The sequence below is a fragment of the Macrosteles quadrilineatus genome, unplaced genomic scaffold (genome assembly GCF_028750875.1).
Source record: "Macrosteles quadrilineatus isolate MER2022 unplaced genomic scaffold, UCM_ALF_1.0 Scaffold_7__1_contigs__length_78375512, whole genome shotgun sequence".
Classification (NCBI taxonomy): Eukaryota; Metazoa; Arthropoda; class Insecta; order Hemiptera; family Cicadellidae; genus Macrosteles; species Macrosteles quadrilineatus.
In genome coordinates this window covers 16,603,887-16,626,533 of record NW_026542600.1, presented here as the reverse complement: position 1 = coordinate 16,626,533, position 22,647 = coordinate 16,603,887, and the positions used below count along the sequence as shown (strand labels likewise).

Here is a 22,647-nt window from a genome sequence, read left to right as displayed (position 1 = left end):
GAATTTAACCTCTACTTAACGAATTGTGTGCGTCTCTCCCTCGATACAATGAACCCCCACACCCATTATGACCGAACATTTGACACGCACCTGCCACCGCTGCACAGCCGTGATATTAATAGTGAGAAAATAACCTTGTTTCACAAATACCTGTAAAGAGTAATGCTTAGTTTTTAATACTTTGTGTAAACTCTTAAACTCTAAAGATGCCTCACCGGTGGCAAAATGTGCATAAGTGACCACATTAGAAGATTAAGAACAAAAGATAACTGATAGGAAACAATGTAACTTAATTAAAACAAGTCCTTGACACATAATAAAACTGTAAAAATCCATTGCAGTTGTTTTATTCTAGTCTGTTTTGACAAAACATCATCTTTGCACCAAACAACCTTTATAAGACAAGTCTTTCCAGGATTTTCTGCAGAAAAATTAGTTTTTATAAACAGAGCTTTGCACCAGAAATATTTTGATTTTATAATAGGTATAGTGTTTGGCAGTCTGACCATATTGTGTATGAGTTGACTTAAGTGTCGTTTTCTCAGGTTTGCCTTTGCCCTTACATAAATCATGGACACTGTGGCATCTTGAGAGAGAATGGCAGCATTAATAACCATCTGAGTATAGAAAGGATTGCAGAAGTCGCTGTCTCGTATGCTAAAGCTGGTTGGTCGTTATTACAGTATATACTCTTTTAACCCACCCTTACCTACTTTCCTACTTATAATTTTCTTATACTAGTTATACTTTACTGACCTTTGGTATAGGTTATGTAAAAATGCAAAATGCAGTGTAGAAACAAATATGTGATTTGATGTTATATGAATAAAATCTTATCTGCATAAAACAATGCTAAGTTTTCAAGCACCAACAGATCCATACCATTTAACAAACCCCTATTAAGATTAAGGTAATCTGTCTGATCTTGGGTGATAAATGGGCACAAAGTGTAAAACCAAACAATTAAATTTTTGTGGGACATCCTATATATTTTTGATCACAGATGAGAATGGTCTTATCAATAATGTGGGTTGATTTTAATCTCCATCATCATCATTTCTTTGTTTCACCTATTGTAGTTTGGTACATGAAATACAGGGTGTTTCAAAATGAATTACCCGGTTTTAACGCTTTATAACTTTTATACTATTAAACTTACCGCTATAAAATACACATCAAACGAAAAAGCAACTCAAAATGTTTATGCCTTCCAAAGACACATTATTTAACAAAATAAATCCAGCAGAACTGTAGATTTAATTGTAAAAAGTTAAAAAGTATTCTCCAACTTTTTACCACTATAAATTTGGAGGTTGCTTGACGTTTTTGCAAATAACTTTTAAATGGTGAGGAAATCGACCAAAAAAGGAAGGTAATATTCCGAAAGAGAATAAAATTTCCTACAATCTACTATCATACATTTCTTGAAAATACTCAAGAAAGGTACCAAAAATTGCCTCAAAATGAAAAAAAAAATTGAAAATCCCCGTCTTCAATGTAAACAATAAACATAGCAAACATTAAATTTCACACTTTTTATTTTAAGGCAAATTTAGGCTACATTTATTGAGTATTTTCAAGATTTTTTATTTTAAAAACTTATTTGGAGTTTTCTTTAATTTTAATGTTTCTGGAAGGTGGTGTAAAAATTTGTTTCCTTAATAACTAGTGTTATTTAAAAAAATTCAAATTGTGCTGCTCTACCAATACATGTGATCTTGTGTTATATTTATGACTATTGTTACCTATTGCAATTTTATCATTGTCATGTTTGTCTTAATACTACTTGGTTTGAAAGTGATTCAAGAACCATTGTGTTATGCTTTAAAACAGTGTTTATTTCTTTAAAACAGCGTTTATATTTAGCATTGAAAAAATGCAACAATCAATTCTTTTAATATAAATGTATTGATTTTAGTAACGCAGCAAATCCATTACTAATGTTTCCTTATTTGTTCATAAGGCAGAATGTGTGTTTCAGGCTGTCATATAGTCGCTCCTTCAGACATGATGGATGGGCGAGTAGCAGCCATCAAGCAAGGTCTGGCTCGGGAAGGGTTAGACTCCACAGTCTCTGTGCTCTCATACTCTGTCAAATTTGCGTCAGCTTTCTACGGCCCGTTCCGTGATGCGGCCCAATCCAGCCCCTCGTTTGGTGACCGCAAGGCCTATCAACTACCTCCAGGAAGCTCAGGCATGGCTCTTCGTGCTGCGGTAAGTTACCTACAACTTACGCCTTTTTAATTTTGATGTGGTAACAAATATTTTGAGCAATAATATTCTGTCAAGTTCAATGGTTCATGGTTCCAGTTATTTTGTTTTCCTTAAATCAGAGATTCAATATTTTGCCATGTCAAATGTTTATTGTGCCAAATGTTAATGACAACTTTAATTTTCTAAGAGCATGGAGAAAAGCTAATACTGTTTCAAAGGCCTTTACGGGGCTATATCTAGCCTTCAAAAACTAATGTTGGTATAGACCTTTTTTCACCTTAAAATCCTAAGACGCTAGGTTCTAGCCTGGAACTGATTTACACAGCCTAATTCAGGCTAGTCCTAGAGCGTCGAGGCATTATCACATATTATGAGGGCTATCCAGAAAGTAGATTACGTTTTGGAATTAAAGATAAACAAAATCTTGGAAAAATATTTTATTATATACAAATGAAAGCCACATTTAAATTCTACTTTTCAACATAATGGAAAGAACTACTTTTCCAAAAATGGAAAGAAGCCAAGGTCGCTCCAATACACAAATCAGGTAAAATTGATCATATTGATAATTATCGTCCAATATCCTTAATAAATTCCTTTGCAAAGGTTTTTGAGACTCTTATTTATCGCTTTATTTATACCAGTATAAAAAGTCAGATCTCCTCTCAACAGCATGGTTTCCTACCTCAGAGATCAACTGCTACAAACTTATTGGAGTTTTCCTTTGATATTAACTCAGAACTAGATTTGGGAGGCAGAGTGGATGTTATTTATACAGATTTTTCTAAAGCCTTTGACAGAGTTAACCACGAAATATTACTTTTTAAATTATCTAGTTTCGGATTTTCTACTCTCTTTGTTTCCTTTGTGGCTTCATATCTAAAAGACAGACAGATTTCAATATGTAATTGTTAAGAATGTCAAGTCTGAGTCATACTTATGTAGCTCAGGTGTTCCCCAGGGCTCCAATTTGGGTCCTCTCCTGTTTTTGATTATTATTTATGATCTTCCTGAAATATTAACTCACTGTAAGAGTCTTTTGTATGCAGACGATCTAAAGATGTATAGAGCCATTAGAGGAGGGATGAGCATATGTTACAAGCATCTCTTAATCTTCTTTCAATGTGGTGTCTGGATAACCACCTGGAACTGAATATAAAAAAATGTGTTACGATGAGCTTTACAAGAAAAAAGTTATTCAACCCTTTTCCGTATTCAGTACATGATTTTAAACTTAAAAGAGTTGACCAATTTAAGGATTTAGGAGTTACTTTTGACTCGTATCTAAGATTTGATAAACACATTGAATTTATTATTAATCAGTCGTATAGAATGTTAGGTTTTATAATTAGAAATACCAAGAATTTCAGAACTATTGACCCTGTTATTAGATTGTTTTACTCATTTGTTAGAAGTAAGCTGAAATATTGTGTTTTAGTTTGGTTTCCTTTCAACTCATACCACAAAAATGCAATAGAAATTCTCCAAAATAAATGTCTACGATACTTGTTTTTAAAAAGGTATAATCAGAGATGTGACTGGCATATGTCAACTGACTCATTGAGAGGATTGTTTGATTTCCAAAGCCTTACATTGAGAAGGGAAGTTTTAGCATTGATTTTTCTGTATAAAATCCTAAATAACAAAGTTGATAGTTTGTTTTTCTTGAGTAAGATTGTTTTTTATGTTCCTCGTAATAATTCAAGATCATCAATTTTATTATTTACCCCACATAACACTGTTCAATTTTACAGTTTTTCACTTTTTACAGGCTTACGTTTATTAAATGTCCACAATAGCAAAATAGATGTTTTTTCTGACACTATTAAGCAGTTTAAATTTAAGATAAACGCTTTGCTTATGTAATGTAATCCATCCCTTTAGATTTGCAGTCAAAATAAGTGAAATTTTCAACAACGTTGTCTATTTTTATTAACTTTTATTCACTCTTTTTTACTATTATCATCACTGGTTTTGTATTGTCTATTTATGTGCACTTTTTGTATTTTTTTTTGTTCTTCACTTTATGTATTAATATTGTATTATTTTTCATTATAGCTGTTTTGGGTTTATACCTGTAGCTATTGTAAATTGTGTATAAATAAATAAATAAATAATCACCTTTCAAGTTAAGGTACTTGTCGTAGTGACGAACGAGCTTAGAAATTCCTTCATCGTAGAATTCGGCCGCCTGTGTCTTAAACCACTTGGCTACCTCTTCTTGTAGCTGTGCGTCGTCATCAAAACGCTGCATAGCCAGCCACTTCTTCATTGCTGGAAATAAGTGAAAGTCATTCGGTGCCAGGTCGGGACTGTACGGTGGATGAGGAAACAACTCCCACTTAAAAGAACTTCGCGAGTGACATTTGCATTGTGGGGCCGGGCGATGTCGTGAATTGGCAGGATCTTTTAGCTTAACTTTCCCCTGCGCTTGTATTGTATCACCCTTCTAAGGTTTTGCAGAGTTTGGCAATATCTTTGAGAGTTTATTGTAGTGCCTCTTTCCAGGAAGTCCAAAAAAATTACACCTTCCCTATCCCAAAAAACAGTCGCCATCACCTTCCTAGCCTACATTGTTTGCATGCATCTCTTTGGTTGGGGGGAATTTGTGTGCCCCCACTGCATTGACTGCAATTTCGTCTTGCAGTTCACATGTTGAACCCATGTTTCGTCACCCGTAACGATGCGATCGAGTAGTGAGTCACCAACTTTATTGTAAGCGTCCAGAAACTGTAGCGCTGCAGCCGTTCTCTGATTTTTGTGACTCTCTGTCAAGATTTTCGGTACCCATCTTGCACAAAACTTGTGGTAACTAAGCTTTTCGGTTATGATCTTGTGCAAAAAACTTCGCGAAATTTGTAGAAAACCCATAGAGAGTTCCGTGATTGTGAATTTTCGAGTTTTACGGACTTTAGCATCGACTTTTTCGACAAGTTCAGCAGTCACAATGCTGGGTCTTCCACTTCGCTCTTCGTCGTGATCGTTAGTTCGGCCATTTTTAAAGTTTAAGACCCATTGACGCACACCACCTTCAGTAGCCTCATGATGTTTTCCTCATAAACTTTACAAAGTTGCTGATAGATTTCTATCGGTTTACAGTTTTTTGCAGTCAAAAACCTTATAACTGCACGAACTTCTCAGTTCTTGGCATTTTCAATTAACACAGATATTTTAAAATGTCACAGTAACTCAACGGAGTACAGCAGAAACCTCTCACTACCACGGCTAGATGACGACTGAGCAGCATAATGAACTGAAACCAAGATAGCCGCGCTAGCCCAGCCCCTTGCGGATACAGACAAAAACGTAATATACTTTCTGGATAGCCCTCGTAGATCAAATCCATTGATGATTGCCGTGATTTGAACCCTGCACCTGGTGATCCGTAGCCCAGCGCTCTACCACTAGACCAGTTCGCTTCCGTTGGTATAGTCTACCAGAAGATAAAACTAAAACTGCAACAACAACAAATAATCCAACTAGACATTAAATGTCAAATTTACAAGCAACTTTGATAATAGATCAGATTAGATTTTTATCAGTACAGTTCACCTTTGTATGGTACGAGCTCACCCCTTGCTTTGCTGGATACGTTCCACGCACAAGCAGTTAGTCTATGTGTATGGGAAAATGCAAGGTTAAAAGAGGCCGCCAACCTCTTAAAAAAAAAAAAATCCCAAAAACAACCACTTAACCCTAAAATGCCCACGTGAGTTAAATTTTCTTCAAGCACGTTTTAAATGTGAGAGAAATTATGCAAAAAGGCACCCCAGTGCGTACTCCCCCTGAGTACCTTCCAATCTACTCGATTACTGGATGACTTAGAATTCTAAAATTGATATAGGCCTAGTGCCAGTTTTGTAATGGTAAATCTTATTGAAAGTCAGTGCTGTATGTTATCAGGATACTTTTTAGCCTGCGCGGACACTAGTGTTAGTTATCATGTTATGTCTGCAGTAATCAATACAGTGTACTAGGGGTGTGCGATGCATCGAAAATGCATCGAAATTTCGATTCGATTCGATTCGATGCATCGAATCGCGATTCGATTCAGTGGTGGTCAAAAAACGATTCGATTCACGAGGGAGTCAGTATCCATATACGAAAAACGCCTGCAGAAAGTCAATGCAATACCCGCAATACAGGAGCGCGTTGCTGTTGCGTTTCCTTTACGAAGGCGTTCTTATTTAATACATTCTTTGCATTAAATATAGCTTTAATTGTTTTATATTTTTTTGTTTTGACATTGCAAATGATTAGAGGTTTGTTTTTTGTCTTGATGTAAGCAGTGTGTGAAATATTTTACTACTGTGAACCTAGCCAAAACAAGGTAGGTTACTCCAAAATCATTTTAAAAATAAGTCTGAAAAATTGTTACTTAATACTTAACTAGTAAGATTAATGTTATAGACTGATTCATTTGGTATTTTTGTTAGGTGTCTGCCGGTCCCCGTCCCCGAATTTTTGTTGGGGCAAAAGAAAAAAAAAAAGAATAATTTATTTCCAAAGAAACACTCTTATATTATTATATCTATTATTACAGAGGAATTAAAATGTTCAAATGAGAATTAAAAATTAAGTTGGCTCACGACCTTTAAGAATAAAGACACAACAGAGCAATTGCCGCACTGCCACTAGCCAGAGCCAGGTCTAGTCTTCTACTGATAAGAGTAACAAGACAAAAGCCGTGACGCAACACTAACAGTGCAAAGAAAACAAAGTCAAAAGAATAGAAAGACTATTTATCCAGACATACTAGTATAATCATTTATTGTTTATTCAATACCTAATTAAAAATATATTTTATTATTTTACATAATAAATTATAAACAAAAGAAATATCTGATATAGTGAACAGATCTGTATCTTGGTTAGATGGGGTTAAAAAAATATATTTCTAAGATCCAATACAATATTTACAACTCACAAATTACATTGAATTAATTTCTTTGAAAATAATCTCTAACAGTTTTGTGTTTTTGAATAAAGAAATATATTTCTTTGTCTCTACTTCCTTGTTTCATCACTTGCATTTTGTCAGCAATTGAAGCAACTGGGTAGCAACCGGGTGGTGTAAGAGGGGAGGGGTAGGGTCTATGACCTTGAATTCACACATCGTTGCCCGGGCCTGGCTGGTGAGACTGATTCATTGTTTTTGTTGACATACTACTACCATTGACTATGAATCCTTAAAAGACAATGCATCTAGTACTAAAAAGCGTACCCAGCAAAATATCCTAGCGGAGATTAGCAGAACTAGTTCAGTACCTCTATGCGGTGGCGTTCCTAGCGGCAATGGCTGGAAACTCGTGTTGGCTAGTGCTGCGCGCGCACGCGTGCATCCCCGCTCCGCTGCCGACACTCCAGCCAGGTCGCGGTCCTCTTTGATCTCCCTACCGTCCGACTCACCGGCGCCGCATGGTTCACCTCACATAGGCCCTGCGCGGTGATCGATCCCTTCACAATATTCTCTAGGCAAACGTGTTGTCGTTTTTATATATTATATTAATTATATATAAATTAATGTATTTATTATATGCATTATTATTATAACGTACACAGATTTATGCTTTAATCCAACCTTCGTAAAAAAAAAACCAGCTGTCATCACTGCTATAAATATGGCCGTTACAAATGCTGGTAGATTGGTCATGTACAGCAACAAAAAGCTGTAATATACATTGAGAACTGTCAAAGTAGGATTGTTTTTAGTTATGTTTATGTTTTAATTAGAAATATGTGATATTGTGCATGTAGAAATTTGTGTAGAAATGTATGGGGTAGAAATTGGTTTTCCCATTTTCACTAAAAAAACATATGATTTAGCAATTTGTTTCCAAACCATTTTGTAGAGCTTAAAAACCCAAATAATTTAGTATATTGAAGTTTTATTATTCATCTAATGGTTACGGAGAAATAGTTATTTGTGCAACTAGTGAGCAAAGGGAGCAATTGACTCACTCGAGAGAAATACTTAGGCCTAGTGAGGAATGGTTTCCCGAGTGAGGCAATTGCACTTTGCACTCGAGTTGTACATTACATTTTTCCTACAGTTACCATAAAACAAATACATTGGTAAAGAAACGTGACATATTTTAACACAGAAGTGAACTTTTAATATGACATTTAAAAACATAAACTTAGAAGATAAAACTACAACATTATACAACAGATTATACAACAGTACAACTGTTCGCTGATGAGCGGATTGTCTACTTTGCTTTCTCAAATCAGTGAGAGGACATTGTTAGGTAACTGTTGAAAAAATGTTAACTATGAATTCCCATGTTATTCTTATTGAGAATAATTAAACTGTTGTAGTTAGTTTGTTTATGCGCATATTTTGATTACAGTTATAAAATACATACCTACATTTCTTACTTAACTAACCAACTTCTAACTGCAGTATTTAAATTGTACAAAAATTTTTTTTTTACTTCCCTGTTGCAGCAAACCTATGTTCTCGTTAAACTAATTAAGGTAATACATATGTGATATTTATAAGGTGAAATTTTAGTGTAAATCCAATCAGTCAATTGGAAATTCGTTTAGTCTGCAGGTTTGCTGCCTTGGGGTGTGTCTATGGCTTAAACGCAAAGAACTAGTAACTGCAATAAGCATTTGATACGTATACGCCTATCCCGTACGAAGGACCTTTGCAATACCTCTATATATTTTAATATCTCTAAATATTTTGTTTATAAATATTTTTTTAAATATATTGTTTGGGCGTTGACTGTATATAGTTAACGGTAAGGGCTACGTCGGCTTCTGCCTGCAGATAGTGGGGGAAGCTAGACCAAGGACACTTCGCCCGCCCCACAGTGCCACTGTGAGCGCAATCCAGTACTCCAGTAGTTCTTTAGTTCTTTGTTCTTTACATCGTTGGTGGTTCTTTACATCACTTTGGTTTGTTTGCTGAGTTGAGACTGTCGAAAGTTAGTTGCTTGTTGCTTTGTTCGTTTATGGTTAGCTGCAGAAGTGAGTGGCACTTGTCCGCCAGGTGAAATTTTCTTTGTAAGAGACAGTGCATTGTACGGAATGATTCTTCTCCTTTGATTAGGTAAGTGATATGTTTATTTCAATTTAGCAATAGCTTACTCAATTAAGGTAAATAGTATGTGGAAAACTGCCCATGACTGGAAAATATATTAGCCCCGCCTTTAAGGTGGGGACACACTTGTCATACACCCTTCCGATCCGACTCCGATCATACTGTGGTACGACTGTCGGAGAGGGGAATGGTACTTAACTTTGAACGCGGGTGTTTAGGCCCGCCGCACATTGGAGCGAGACGAGGTGCAGGCTAGGTGCAGGCGAGGTGCAGGTGAGGCGCGGATATTCGGCTGTGGCCCTAGGCCGTGGTATAGTGGTATGTCCACCTATATCACCGCGAACACCAAAACTCGTCGTCACCAGTGACCACAGTAAAATTATTGCTTAACAAACCATAAAAAAACCTAATTGTTTTACCAATCCTCAATCTTGGGTTAAAAAACAGTAAACTTAAACCCATCCTTAAAAATAGGGCTAGTTTGAACCCGTATAATTTTGTCAATATAAGCAAAGAAAAAATGTAAGAGCGACGCTCGCTTTTCTGAACAAAACCTTGGATCCACCTCTACTAATGATCGTTTGGAAACCAAGTCGATTACAGATATAAATAAAAGCAAATTAAGAATAATTTATGTTATAAATAATAAGTGTATCATCAACAAGGAGTGGAGAGGGGATCAGGGGTGGAATGACGCTGGCGGCGGCACTCCACTACACACACGTAAAACGACTTTGACCTTGAGCAGTCATGTCCGCCGCAACGATATAGATCACTCCTTGTGTTGTATATCGTTGGTCCACCGTTCCCATACCTGAATCTCACCACCGTGTTCATTAACATTTCCTTAAAAGCTCTTTTCATTATATTGTCTAGACCACTTTAGTATGTTAATTTAACATTTTTTTTAATTGTAAGGTTAAAACAAATTATATAATTAGCTAAATTTGGCCCCTCCCCCCCAAAAAAAAACTTACCGCCCGGGGCAAGCGACCGGTTATCGAACTCGTATGAATAACTAGGCCTATCCCACTTTGCAAACAACCTATTTTACTTTACCAGGAATCTTATTGAACTGAGCATTGTCTTAGGCCGGGGCCACACGTGGCGGATCGTCCGCGCGGCTTATGATCGTACGATCATAAGCCGCGCGACGATGAGATTCTAACATGGTTTAATTCACTCGTTCTCGTTGTAGTCATGGAAGAAACACGTATGTTAGTTTGTGCATTAGAAGCGTGTGGTGAGCTAGAGCCTAAGGCAAACCGAAATCATTGGGTCCATCATTTCATAACCGATAAACCATTTGTGTTCCAAACCCTTTACGAGCACATGCGAAACCATAGTTCTGAGTCTTTTTTTTGTTACTATCGCATGTAGATAGCATCGTTTGACGAGCTACTTCAATTGCTTTGACCGCATATAACTAAGGGAGATATACTCATGAGAAATGTACAACATGAGAAATCCCACATTGTCTTTAACAAGTTCTATTGATTTGTCTGTATTGAACATTTTACACCTATAAACCGAAACGCACAAGCACAAACTAAAAAAAAACAACTACAAATGCTTGAAAATGAGCTCCAACCGCGCGGACAATCCGTATCGTGTGGCCACTCTCATAAGACTACGTGTGTCATCCCCTCCAACGCGGCTTATGATCGCGCGGACAATCCGCGACATGGCGCGGACAATCCGCCCAGGCGGCTTAGGATCGCCCCGTGTGGCCACTCTCATTTGATTCAATGTGTTGTCGGACTACGCGGATCATCCGCGTGGTCCGTCCGCGCGGATGATCCGCGTCGTGTGGCCCCGGCCTAACTGACGCAGAGCGTATGCGTGAGTCCATTACAACATCTGAGTCCATTACTCCAGTAGTAATGTCATGTGTCTCAACCATGGTTGACATCGGCCTTGATGTAAAGGCTGTGGTTTGCGACCAGAGCACAACAAACAGAGGAGCGGCAGCAAGGATGGGAGTTTCCCTTGCTAAGCCTTTCTTTTATTGTAACCAAAAGAAAATTGTGTGGATATACGATTTTCCCCATGTTATTAAATGTGTTAGAAACAATCTTATGAAAAGAAATAAACAAGGCCAATGTGTTGGGAGCATCGAGACAGACAAAGGAGTCGCTGACTGGACCCATGTGGCAAAGCTTTATGAGCTTGACAAAATGTCCACTACAGCAAGAGCTACAAAGCTGACTGAGAAACATCTAAACCCCAACAGTTTTGAAAAAATGAGCGTGAAGCTGGCCACGCAGGTAATTTGTTGCTTAGGTGCCTAGGTGGCCGATCCACGTAACTAGTTGCTTCAAAAGTGTCAAAACTCGTCTAGTTAAATACGCGTCATGGGAACAGCACGTCCGCGGTATGAGATGGTTTGTTTAGGTCCGGATCATTCTCGCCGGGAGTCGGCAAACTCATGACATATCAAAGGAATAAGGCGCGGTTCGGTGCGGGCGGGAAGTGCTCTCTGCACTGTTCTTAGATACAGTTCAGTTTTCAAGCCTAGCGCTTAGAGTGCATTGTATTGCAAACCTTGACAAATAGTTTCAAAATATTGTAATATTGAATAACGTTTAACATTATATACTAAATCAAAGATAAGATTTTCATTCAATTACATAAGTCACTATACTCACCAATGGATAAATAAATGTAATTTCACGAATCAACACGCGTCATGGGAACAGTATGTTCGCTTATTCCGTTCACTGATCAAAGACATCCGTCGTTTCGCCTTAGCACTCGAGCTGTTATATTATGGGGACAGCTGCCCAACACCCAAACACCCAACGAATTATCCAAATACATTGAGGCAACTGGTGACGTGGCTCGGCTAACTTGTGTAATAGGGTCCACTATTTTTTCTTGTTTAATATTTACAATTTTTCAAGTATAATCATAGACTAACCAACACAAGTAGACTTCTCATCCCATTGTAAATTTTGAAGCACGTTTTTCGTGTCTAGTTCATGTACGTGACACAAAGGCGCTAGTGTCGATGAAACTTTGTTTCCATTATTTTAGGGTTAATTTCTTGATTTGTGTTTTACTTTTTAGTTATATAGCTAGGGGACAAGTTATTGTTTATGATTAGATCGTATTATTTGGTTAAACGAGGTTTTAAATGGCTGTAATAACGGGAAACAAATCGTAAACAAAACACGACCTCTACATAAACCGTACATGAACTAACAATAAAATTGTCTTCAGTATAAATTTGTCTTCTTGTATTTTGTAAATGTAATGAATTAACTTATTCTAATCTATGTTTATAGGTGTTTAGCCATTCCGTCAGTACGGCAATGAAAACTGCAGTTGAATCTTCGCAGCTGCCCCCAGAAGCTGAACAAACTGCTGCATTTCTTTTGGAAGTAAACAACATCTTCGACTCAATGAACAGTCGAACTCAGTTCAACGTGAACTCGAGGAGATGCGCCATTTCCGATTCAAAAAATGACCATTTACAAATGCCTCTGAAAACTATCAAAGATGGGATAAACTGGGTCAAGAGTTGGAAAATGAAGAATTTCGACAAGCGTCCACCGTCATTCGTAGGAATGGAACACACAATGACGGCTACAATAATTCTATGGGAAGATCTGCAAAAGGAAGGGGTAGCCTATCTACTGACAGCCCGTATAAACCAAGACGTATTGGAAAATGAATTTTCAATTGCGCGCCAGAGATGTGGGTACAATCGAAACCCTACTGCACGGTTGTTCCGACAAAATCTACGCCACCGAATCAAATGTGCTCTCCTACAACCGTCAACCGGTAAGATTTTCAGGGTAGAAAAATTAGTAACTACTAACTGTTTTATGTTTTAACCGCTGTGCGACTAAATAATTGTGATCACGAAAACCATAACAGTTGGCTGTATTAGTTATTGCCGTATCATAGAAAAGTTAAAATTTATTAGAAATAACCACAAACCACATGCTTTTTATAGGCTCGTTATACAAAAATTTAATAACATTAAATGCTGGTGTAAACAAATTAATATAAAACCACCCTAAAATGTCAACATTTTTTAAACATAAACATACTTTTTATCAGTGGGTTGTTACATTTTAAAGACCAAGTAAATAAAAGGCGTTTAATCTCTAATTATACTGTAATTTGTATTCGTCCTGACAAGGTTCAAACTGCGAGCCGGATGAGGATGGACTGATAGAGGTGACACAACAACCTACATCCCTCACCGACCCGTCGACGTCTGCCGGCCCATCTACACTTACACCGTTGCCTGGAGTGGATGGGGTTGTTTATGATGGTGACATTAGTTTTGACGACAGTGAGATAAGCGATGATGAAGCTATCGACTATTTGTCCTCTGTCACTTCAGACAACCACCGAACTCTGGAGGCGTGTTCAGTAAGGTAATTAAACATAGGACATACGATACATTGTTACACTCGATGTCTTTAGGTCACCACACAGTTTTTTCGGACAATGGGGACGGGCATTTGAGGATGTTTAGATAAATAAATAAATAAATTATATACATAGGCCAATATCTAACTAAACTGTATTAACTATATTACAACAACATAAGAATCAATCCTTCAAAGTTAAAAACAAAAACCATTTCATTGACAGTTTACAGTATGCAAACTAAACTTATTCACTTCAAATTTACATCAATAATTTGATGGTGATATCAATAACAAAAGCATATTTCAAATATAAAACATACATTAATAATACTGGTTTTTGATTATTGATTAGGCTACTGGGTGTATCATGTGTGCGGGGTGTGTAACACTGGATCGGTTGGACGGATCCACCGTCACGGAAGTGTACTGGAGTTCGTAGCTCCAGACTTTCTATCGGACATGCCAAAGATGCGGAATGCCGTTGACGGCCGTGTTGACACAGTGAGCGCAAGCTTATTTGATTCAATGTTTAACTTTTGGGAAAATCCCGTACCGACACAGTGGGCACGCAGCTTTACATGACACTGTGAAACATTACATTTCTGGTCGTATAAAAATATAGAGAACATTAAATAATTGTACACATGTTTTGTTTTCACAGTTATTTTGCTGGATATGGGGTAAAATCGTGTTTGAAGAAATTCAAGTGTGACATCTGCTCAAAAGAAATGCGAATGGAGCCGACAAGTACCCCTGGCCTTGACGGAGGACTTATTGCCAACCGGCAATATCTGACATCATCAAGGGAATCGGGAGATTTTCTCATTTCGCCTTGTGAGGAAACTGTCAATGTCACCAAAACCATATTGGTGATCTTTGACAAAATGTTTGTCAAAAACATTTCAATTGTTGGCGTAAGAAAGAAAATTGAGGCGAGATGTAGGCAGTCCATCTTCAGAAACTTTAATAGTTGGATGAAGTGTGGCAGTGACTGCTACAGTCATAGAATGTTTTTTATAAACAAAATTTTAACTGTAAAACTCCTGTATAAAGTAAAAGAAATATCTAAGGACATCCGCCAACCTGGCGGGAAGCACGGTGGCTACCGACAAAAAGTGCGTATCCTGGAGGGGAAATAAATTTTTTTAATGCATACTTTGTGTATCTTTAATTTTTCCTAAGCACAAATTGTGAACTACTTTATGATTATCACACGACGCATTATTTGGAATAAATAGTCATACCAGACGACAACCAATTGTTGTGTTCTGTAAGGGCTGTTTTTTTATGGTTACTAACAGCCACAGCCAGCGTCACTTTTTGACTACAAAATCCGTGATATAGCCTATTTGAAATAATTTACGGATTTCTATTGCAAATCTTATAAAGAGAAAAAAGCTAACCTAAGTTCTTATTTACAATTTATACAAATAAGATTGCAATATTTTACTTGAATTCACTACAACATCGCCAACTGTAACGATTTTCGTATGGATGTAAACGAATTTGTTGCATTTCCATCTGTTGTTATGTAAACAAATTAAAATGTTAACTTGAAAAGTTAGGATGATTGACAACTGATTGAGGATTGACGGATGATTAATAAACTCTGAAATGTTAAAAGCCTATTGGACGAAGGGCTTTCACGGGTTATCATCTACACCCACAAAAGGCACATCTAACTAATTAGATCTTTAAATTGATACCCAAAATGCCTAGGAAAATAAATATTTAGGGGTCAATGTGCTGGATACAAACATCCAACAAATTCTTTTAATAATATAAATTTCAATGGTATAATACATTACTGTATTTGGGAATTTACCGCTAAGCTAACATCCATTCTGTAAAAAATAATTTTTACTATATTTCAATTTTTTTATATCCCTGGATGCAGATTGAAAATTAAAGTAGTTCTGGGTAAATGGGTAGTAGGGTGTAGTAGGTGTTGGTGTATGTGTGTGTAAGTGTGGACAAATGTGTGTATAGACATGACAAATTTAATTAAACCATAGGAATTGGGTAGGTAACAATGCTCGGTTGCGGTCATAATATAATCGCATCGTTGGGGTCCGATGCAGTACCAGTGGAACTGGAAGTGTGGTGAGAGGACAGAGAGTGAACAGTTAAATTAAAAGGGACTGTGTGGTGTACGTGTAGGTACGTGCGCGTGTGCGCTGTAGCGATCCGGCAGCACGGAGTACTCTGTCTAGTGTCTGTACTGTACTGTTGTACTGCGAGTGCGCCGAGTGCGGGCCGGGCCGCTGGGCGCCGAGCGCCGGGCGCCGGGCGGGAGTGCGCTGCCAGCACTCTCTGGCAGAGAAGGAATAAAACAATTGACGCACGCGCTGTCTTTCGGAGGTTCAGACCAACTAACTGAACCCACGGACCTGGCTCAGCTCCGGCCATTACAACGGGCCCGTTTGTATGCCTTGTCTTTTAAGGATTCATAGTCAATGCTACTACCCTTCCTTAAGAGAAAAAGGCCCTGCTGTTCCAAAAACATTGAGGGTAGTTTAAAAACATTGACCTGTGTTGTCAAGGGCACTAGGCTAGAAGATAGCATTTAACTTTCTTGTCTCTTGATTTAATATTATTTTAATCTTCTATATATTATTTAAGAGTTACTTTTCGGGTACCTAATTAGTTGTGATATTGTTTGGCTTTATTTTATGGATTTTTAATTCTTTTCATTCATTAGCTATCCAAATCAGTTGCTTTAGGATTTTAATCTCTTGCAGTAGGTCTATACTACTGTATGACATGATATGCATTTTTTAGTCCTTATTAATTATACCATAAACAATGTTTGTATGTTATTTACTGTTTTTGAGTTTTATAGGAAATTAGTTTACACAATATCTTTTCTTCAATGAGTTCTCCACTTGACATGTTGCTTCTAGCCTATTACTATTTTAGGCCCTATAAAAATAATGCCTAGGTAAAGCTGTAGGCCTACTGATGCCAATAATAATTCTTTATTTATGATGATGTAACAAATAATGTAAGTGTGAGGTTATTATACTAAGGAGGTTAGGAGGCAGGGAATGAATGATACATATTGCATGGTGGAAACATATTATTTTTATTTTCTTCTTGCTTGCAGTCCTGAAGCTGGTCCACAGGCCCTAAACTTGTGATATGTAAATTTATTTCTTAATGGTCTTTTTATATTAAGTTCCATTCAAATTTGTTGTAATTTAGCTACCGGCACCTATTTAGTTATTTAAACAGTTATTAAAATGAGAATGAATGTCTTGATAAAAAAATATTTTCTTCTTTCTTGCAGTTGAGCCAATTCAAGTAAAAATTATGAAATAGGCAAGTAAAGCAGCTCACTGGTATTTCCAGCAGTTATTCTAATACATATGATTGAAAATAAATATTTTTTCACCTAAAATTCATATGTTAAGTATGAAATAGGCCTAATACCACATCAACAAAAATTTTTATTACACAAATGTGATACATTTTAATTATTGTTAATCCACTCAATTGACAATTATGAATAGAAAAATACCGTATTGCTTCGAATCGAGTTGCATCGAATCGAATCGAAAATCTTTTGAATCGAATCGTTGCTTCGAATCGAAAATTTTTTGCTGCTTCGCACACCCCTACAGTGTACTAATGAGATTTAATTTAGTGATTAATTATTTTGCTACTGTTATTCTTTTCAGAACATATTTGGATATATTCTAAAAACAATGTATACATTTGTAATAGTTTAGGGTGACATTGTTTGGAAAGATTTCACCTTGTAAAACCTGACTAAAATCATTCAATGTGAACATTTCTAACCAGTAGTTCTAAGTTTATATTTATTATATTTATGAACATTTTATATATTGCAATAGCTAATCCCAGTAATCAATATTAATATTATATATGAATATTCTTTTGAAAAACAAAAGTTCCTTGAAGAGACAGAAAACTAAAATAAGACCTAAAAACCCAGACAATGCTGGCTTTAGGACTATTACAATGATAACAAACACGCACAATATCTTGGAATAATGTCAGTTCCGAGAATTTTAGACAAATAGACTAACAAGTGATGTTCTAATTATGTTAAAAACATCTGCAAGGACCATAAAGTAGAAGTTATGAATATGAATGGACTGTTTTAATGTCTTAAGAGGCGGTCGGACAGAGATTCTCGGCTGCCGACACTGGCCGTCACTTTAACATGGAGCGCATTTAATAATTCCTCGTTTTCTGGTCTATCCGTGTTCCAAAAATTATTTCCCACACTCAAAACATTGTAAATGTATGTAGGATTAAGACTGTACAATATAAAAATCATAATGTTTAATTATAAGCCGGATATAAAATAAATCATTTCTTACATTTCCCATAAGGAATTGCAATACTTTCTGCTAAAATATAAAATGACTGGAACTATAAACAATTCTGGTTCAAACGCCATATTGAAGAGCATATATTCATTAGTGTATTGAGTGTGACAGATAATTATTTTTCGATGGTTAACATTAAGTTTTGTATTTTTTTGTAAAAGCTTGCAAAAAAGCCTTGCTTGCCGACTGAGTACTAGTTCGACGATGTCCCGGCCGATGGCAGCACAGTCGATTGTGGACTACAGAGCACGTTTTCAAACCGCGCCAAATAAAATTCATTTAAACTGGCCACAGATCTGTTTAAATAAATAAATAACGTTATGTCGTTACATCCCTGATGTATTATAATGCCAAGGAAATGAAGATATTTAATTCACAGGAATCTAAGAATCTAATATTTTCGGACTGTGTATTTACCGTATGTATTAAAGTATTACTGTCATCAGAGATAAAAGTAGTTCTACAACACCCGGTTTGAAACAAACTATTCATCAATATAAAACAAGTTCCGTTAGAATAAACGTCTCTTTTGGTCATACTTAGTACGTTAATTACGGACTTAGCTGTGTAAAGATAGCTGCTGCAATACACGGTTTGATACAAACTATTTCCCAAAATGAAAACAAGGTCCAGTGGAACAAAAGCATTTTCTGACATACGTGGTATATACGATCAAGGTTTTCCAGGAACCAAATCCACCCTCCGGACCAGCACTGCGTCGTAGCCAAGCCGGCTTCTGACTCATGGATTATCTTGGAATTGCGATGTCCCGTTTTAGGTCTATAATATTCGAGCTAAGATAAAACCCCAAGTGCCCATCCGAAATCCTATTTATATATTAGAGGCACAGGATAAGGCAAAATCTAGAAAAAACATCCAGAGCCAGATTGCAACTTCAAATGGCTTTGAAACGTAAAAATACGACACATAGGACCTACTGTTTTTTTATTTTTTTAACCGACTTCCCCACTACCAACAAGAGGAGGTTCTCAATTTGTTTGTGGCGATGTTTTTTTTTCTATGTATGTTCAACAATTTCTCTGTGATTCTTTTACCGATCAGTGTGGTTCCACCACTAAAATAACCAGGAGAGTTTCTATTTGGTACCTTATATATTATGTTTGAGTATAATATTTGTTTCGGTGAAAAATTCTGAAAACCTTAAATATTCATAATTTATTTTGTTTACATTTGTGCAGATTGTTTACATTTGTGCAGAGAAGGCAATAAATAATAATAACATTCCTACAGCTGTTAGTTGAAACCATTTAAATGAAGCTACAGACAATTCTTAATGAAACAGTTGCTTCATATTGATCAATAAACTATTTCCTGCCATGGAGCCTAAATGAATTACATTGAGAAAAATACATTTTGTTTTGGTTACTATAAAAAATGTATTTTAACGTTTGACCTGATTTGTGTATACAGTAATTCTGTTTTTAGTATTGAATATTATGACTTACAAAAACATATATGTTTCAGTGAATAGCTGTGTGATATTGACAAATAAAGGTGTATTGTGAAAACCAAAGCATTTGTAAAACAGGTCTAAATATAAATTAAATGCAATTATTCCTTACACGACCTAAGAAGTGTGACAGTGCATTATCGTCAATTGTCTTAAAAGTGTTAAATATTTTAATTACTAAACATGCATTTGCAGATGTGGAATGTTTATTGATATTCTCTACCCAGTTACTATATCATATCAATACTATTATGCCTGCTTCGGAAAGTCCTAGAGGAAGATGATTTGCCATTTCGACTAGGCTATATCTTGAGCAAACAAACCCCCCTACATGACTTACACCACTTTTAGTGGAACCAATCTTTCATATAATATTTTCCAAAGGTACTATACGTGTTAACGACCAATTTTCCACTTTTGAGAGATTTTTTAGTGCTGGTAGCTGAGGAATAACTTTCATATTGTTCCAAAAGGCTTGAGACGTTACTGTATTTCTTTTTATAATGTAGAAGTAAACCGATTGCAGGAAACGATGATGTCTGACATTTCAATGTATCTAGAAAAGACAATTAGTTTTTCATTAGGCCTAATGTAATGGACAACTCTTTCTTTCTTAAGGAATATCTAAAAATGTTTATTTTCATACCCATTGATTATGTAACCTGAACAGGTGACTCAAACAGTTTTAAAATAATGATTGTTCTGTGGAACTTTTGATTGTTTCAAACAGTTTTGCTTATCAAAAAACCTCAAGTAATCAATATATAAAAAATTATACAGTCACTAAAAATCATGAAATAATTTATTTTTGTAAAAAAATACAACCGACTTCAAACGCTCTAAAAAGAATGAAATAATTTCAATAAAGTAAACTTTTGTATTAGGCAAGCTCACGTATTTCAAGTCGGCGCGGCTCAAACTGCAAATATGATTGAAATTAAATACTGTGTGTGTATTTTGAAAATCAATAAATTGTAGCTGGATAACATAAATATATAAAAAACATACTGAACTGTTTTGTTTAAATATATATTAAAGGAAATATTTTCTTGTATTTTATGTTTACTTCAGTTAATAAATGCATTATGAAAATAACACACACAAATGTTCTATATGAATAGGAAAATAATTTAGTTTGATATTATGATAGGGAAAAGAAGCTAGTTTAGTATTAAAACGTTACTTTTCCAAGTTAGAAACATTTAAATGCGTTATAATCTTTTTAAAGATACTCGTTAATACCACTATAATGCCGATCTCTGATTACGGTAATAAAATAACACTTACGCATGACTATGAAAAAGACATGCAGATTAACACCTTTAGTTATAGATAGTCACCTGCAATATGGACACCCTCTTTCAATTTTATATCAAAAATCATCATAGAGCCGCGCCGACTTAAAATACGTGAGCTTGCCTAATACAAAAGTTTACTTTATTGAAATTATTTCATTCTTTTTAGAGCGTTTGAAGTCGGTTGTATTTTTTTACAAAAATAAATTATTATTTAAATCGTTCCATATATCTATATAAATAAAATACAGTTTTGTCTGTAGGCCTACATTTCTTAGAATCATGCAGTTTCTGGTTACATTATGTTTCATAGCCAAAGAAAGTCGAAACGAGTCTTATCTCAATTTCTGTCTGTCTGTCCATTCTTTCATTCTGTCAGTGACGCCAAAATGTCATTTTACGCGGTCTACTCCTAGAAAACTAGAATACCGATCAAGGTTCAAATCATTTTTCTGTATTTACTGGATTAGTGAGTTTCTTTGGCTATAAAAACATGGCCCCACTCCTTGAAAACAAAATAACGAACCATCAAAACCCCAATTTTGTTCGATTTTTGTCAAATTTTCTTCCAATGTTTACTATTCCACTTTTATGAAATAACGACCAGCCATTTGGATTAGTTCTCACTTCTAGCTGTCACATATGATATGTTTACATTAAATACTGTTTACAAATACCACAACCATTTCTGATCAAGTTTTGTAAGCACATCCAAACCAAGTGGGATTAAAAACGTTGTTGCCTTACTTAGCCGGTTTAATTAATCGCAAGTGCAACGATTGATCTCGAGTTTTGATAACCGGGAAAAGGCCGTGAATCAGTGTTGTATAGTGCTCAGTGCTGGGAATATACCGATCATCGTTTAGAGATTACGTAATCTTTCAAATAAGAACCCTTTGTTTGGATAAGGGGTTTTCTTCAAACTGTCATTAATATGTTAACATTAAAAGCTGCTTACAAATAATGCTATTAATGGGAAATAACTTTGATTTTCGAAAAAAAAATCCAAAACCAAAGGGGATTAATAACTTCGATACTGTTTGAATAGGTGTGAATAGGCGAAACATGTTGTGAGTTCTACTTACTACAATTGAACTGTTGACGTAAAGGTACGTACCTCATATTAGTCTAATTAATCAGTTCAGGGGCTACATCATGAATTTTAATTTTACTTCGATACTGATACCAAGATACCACATCAAGTGAAAGATTTTGTTGGCAAACCATAATGAATTTTTAAAGCTTTACGTTGTCAACGTATCAATGAAATTGGGAAATTTTGTGTTTAGAGGGTCAAAAATTAGAAAAAAACAATTTTTACCCCATAAAACCCCGTTCCCATGGTCCGATCATGCTGGTTCGCGAACTCATTCAAGTTTATCCCGCCTCCCGCCTTACACCTTCAAACAAAATTTCATTAAAATCGGACAAAAATTACTCAAGTAATCGTGTTCATGGACACACATATATATAAAAATTTGAGTGAATGGTGTTTTTGGCCTCTGGGGACATCAAAATGATAAAGTAAATCGGTTCCGGGCGTAGGTCTTACCATGCCACTTACGGTAATAGCTATCTCATTACAGGGAAATTCGCTAAAATGTATGGGATAGGCCAAGTAGTTACATTATTGAGCCCAGTAGCGCTAGTATATTATTTATAATTGAATACATTATCATGTATTTTTATATTAAAATACATGTGTATACATCGAAATGTCTTACTGAAAGTGCTATTTGTATCTCCAAAACATTTTTTGTGTGGAAAATTAGCATATTGTGCGGTGACGAACTGAGACCTGCTGAGACGCAAAGGGTGGGTGAGCGAAGGTAGCAAACCAGTGAAAGTGAAACGTGTGGTGGGACAA

The 22,647-nt window shown here is 36.0% G+C and overlaps 1 protein-coding gene across 1 annotated transcript in view; it reads left to right on the top strand.

The window, feature by feature from the left end:
- LOC128997919 (delta-aminolevulinic acid dehydratase-like) overlaps window positions 1–22,647 on the top strand; it is a 72,150-nt gene that overhangs the window by 20,472 nt on the left and 29,031 nt on the right. Inside the window, exons 4-5 of the mRNA XM_054423751.1 lie at window positions 546–666; window positions 1,982–2,214. Coding sequence (XP_054279726.1) covers window positions 546–666; window positions 1,982–2,214 — 354 coding nt within the window. The remainder of the gene's footprint in view (window positions 1–545; window positions 667–1,981; window positions 2,215–22,647) is intronic.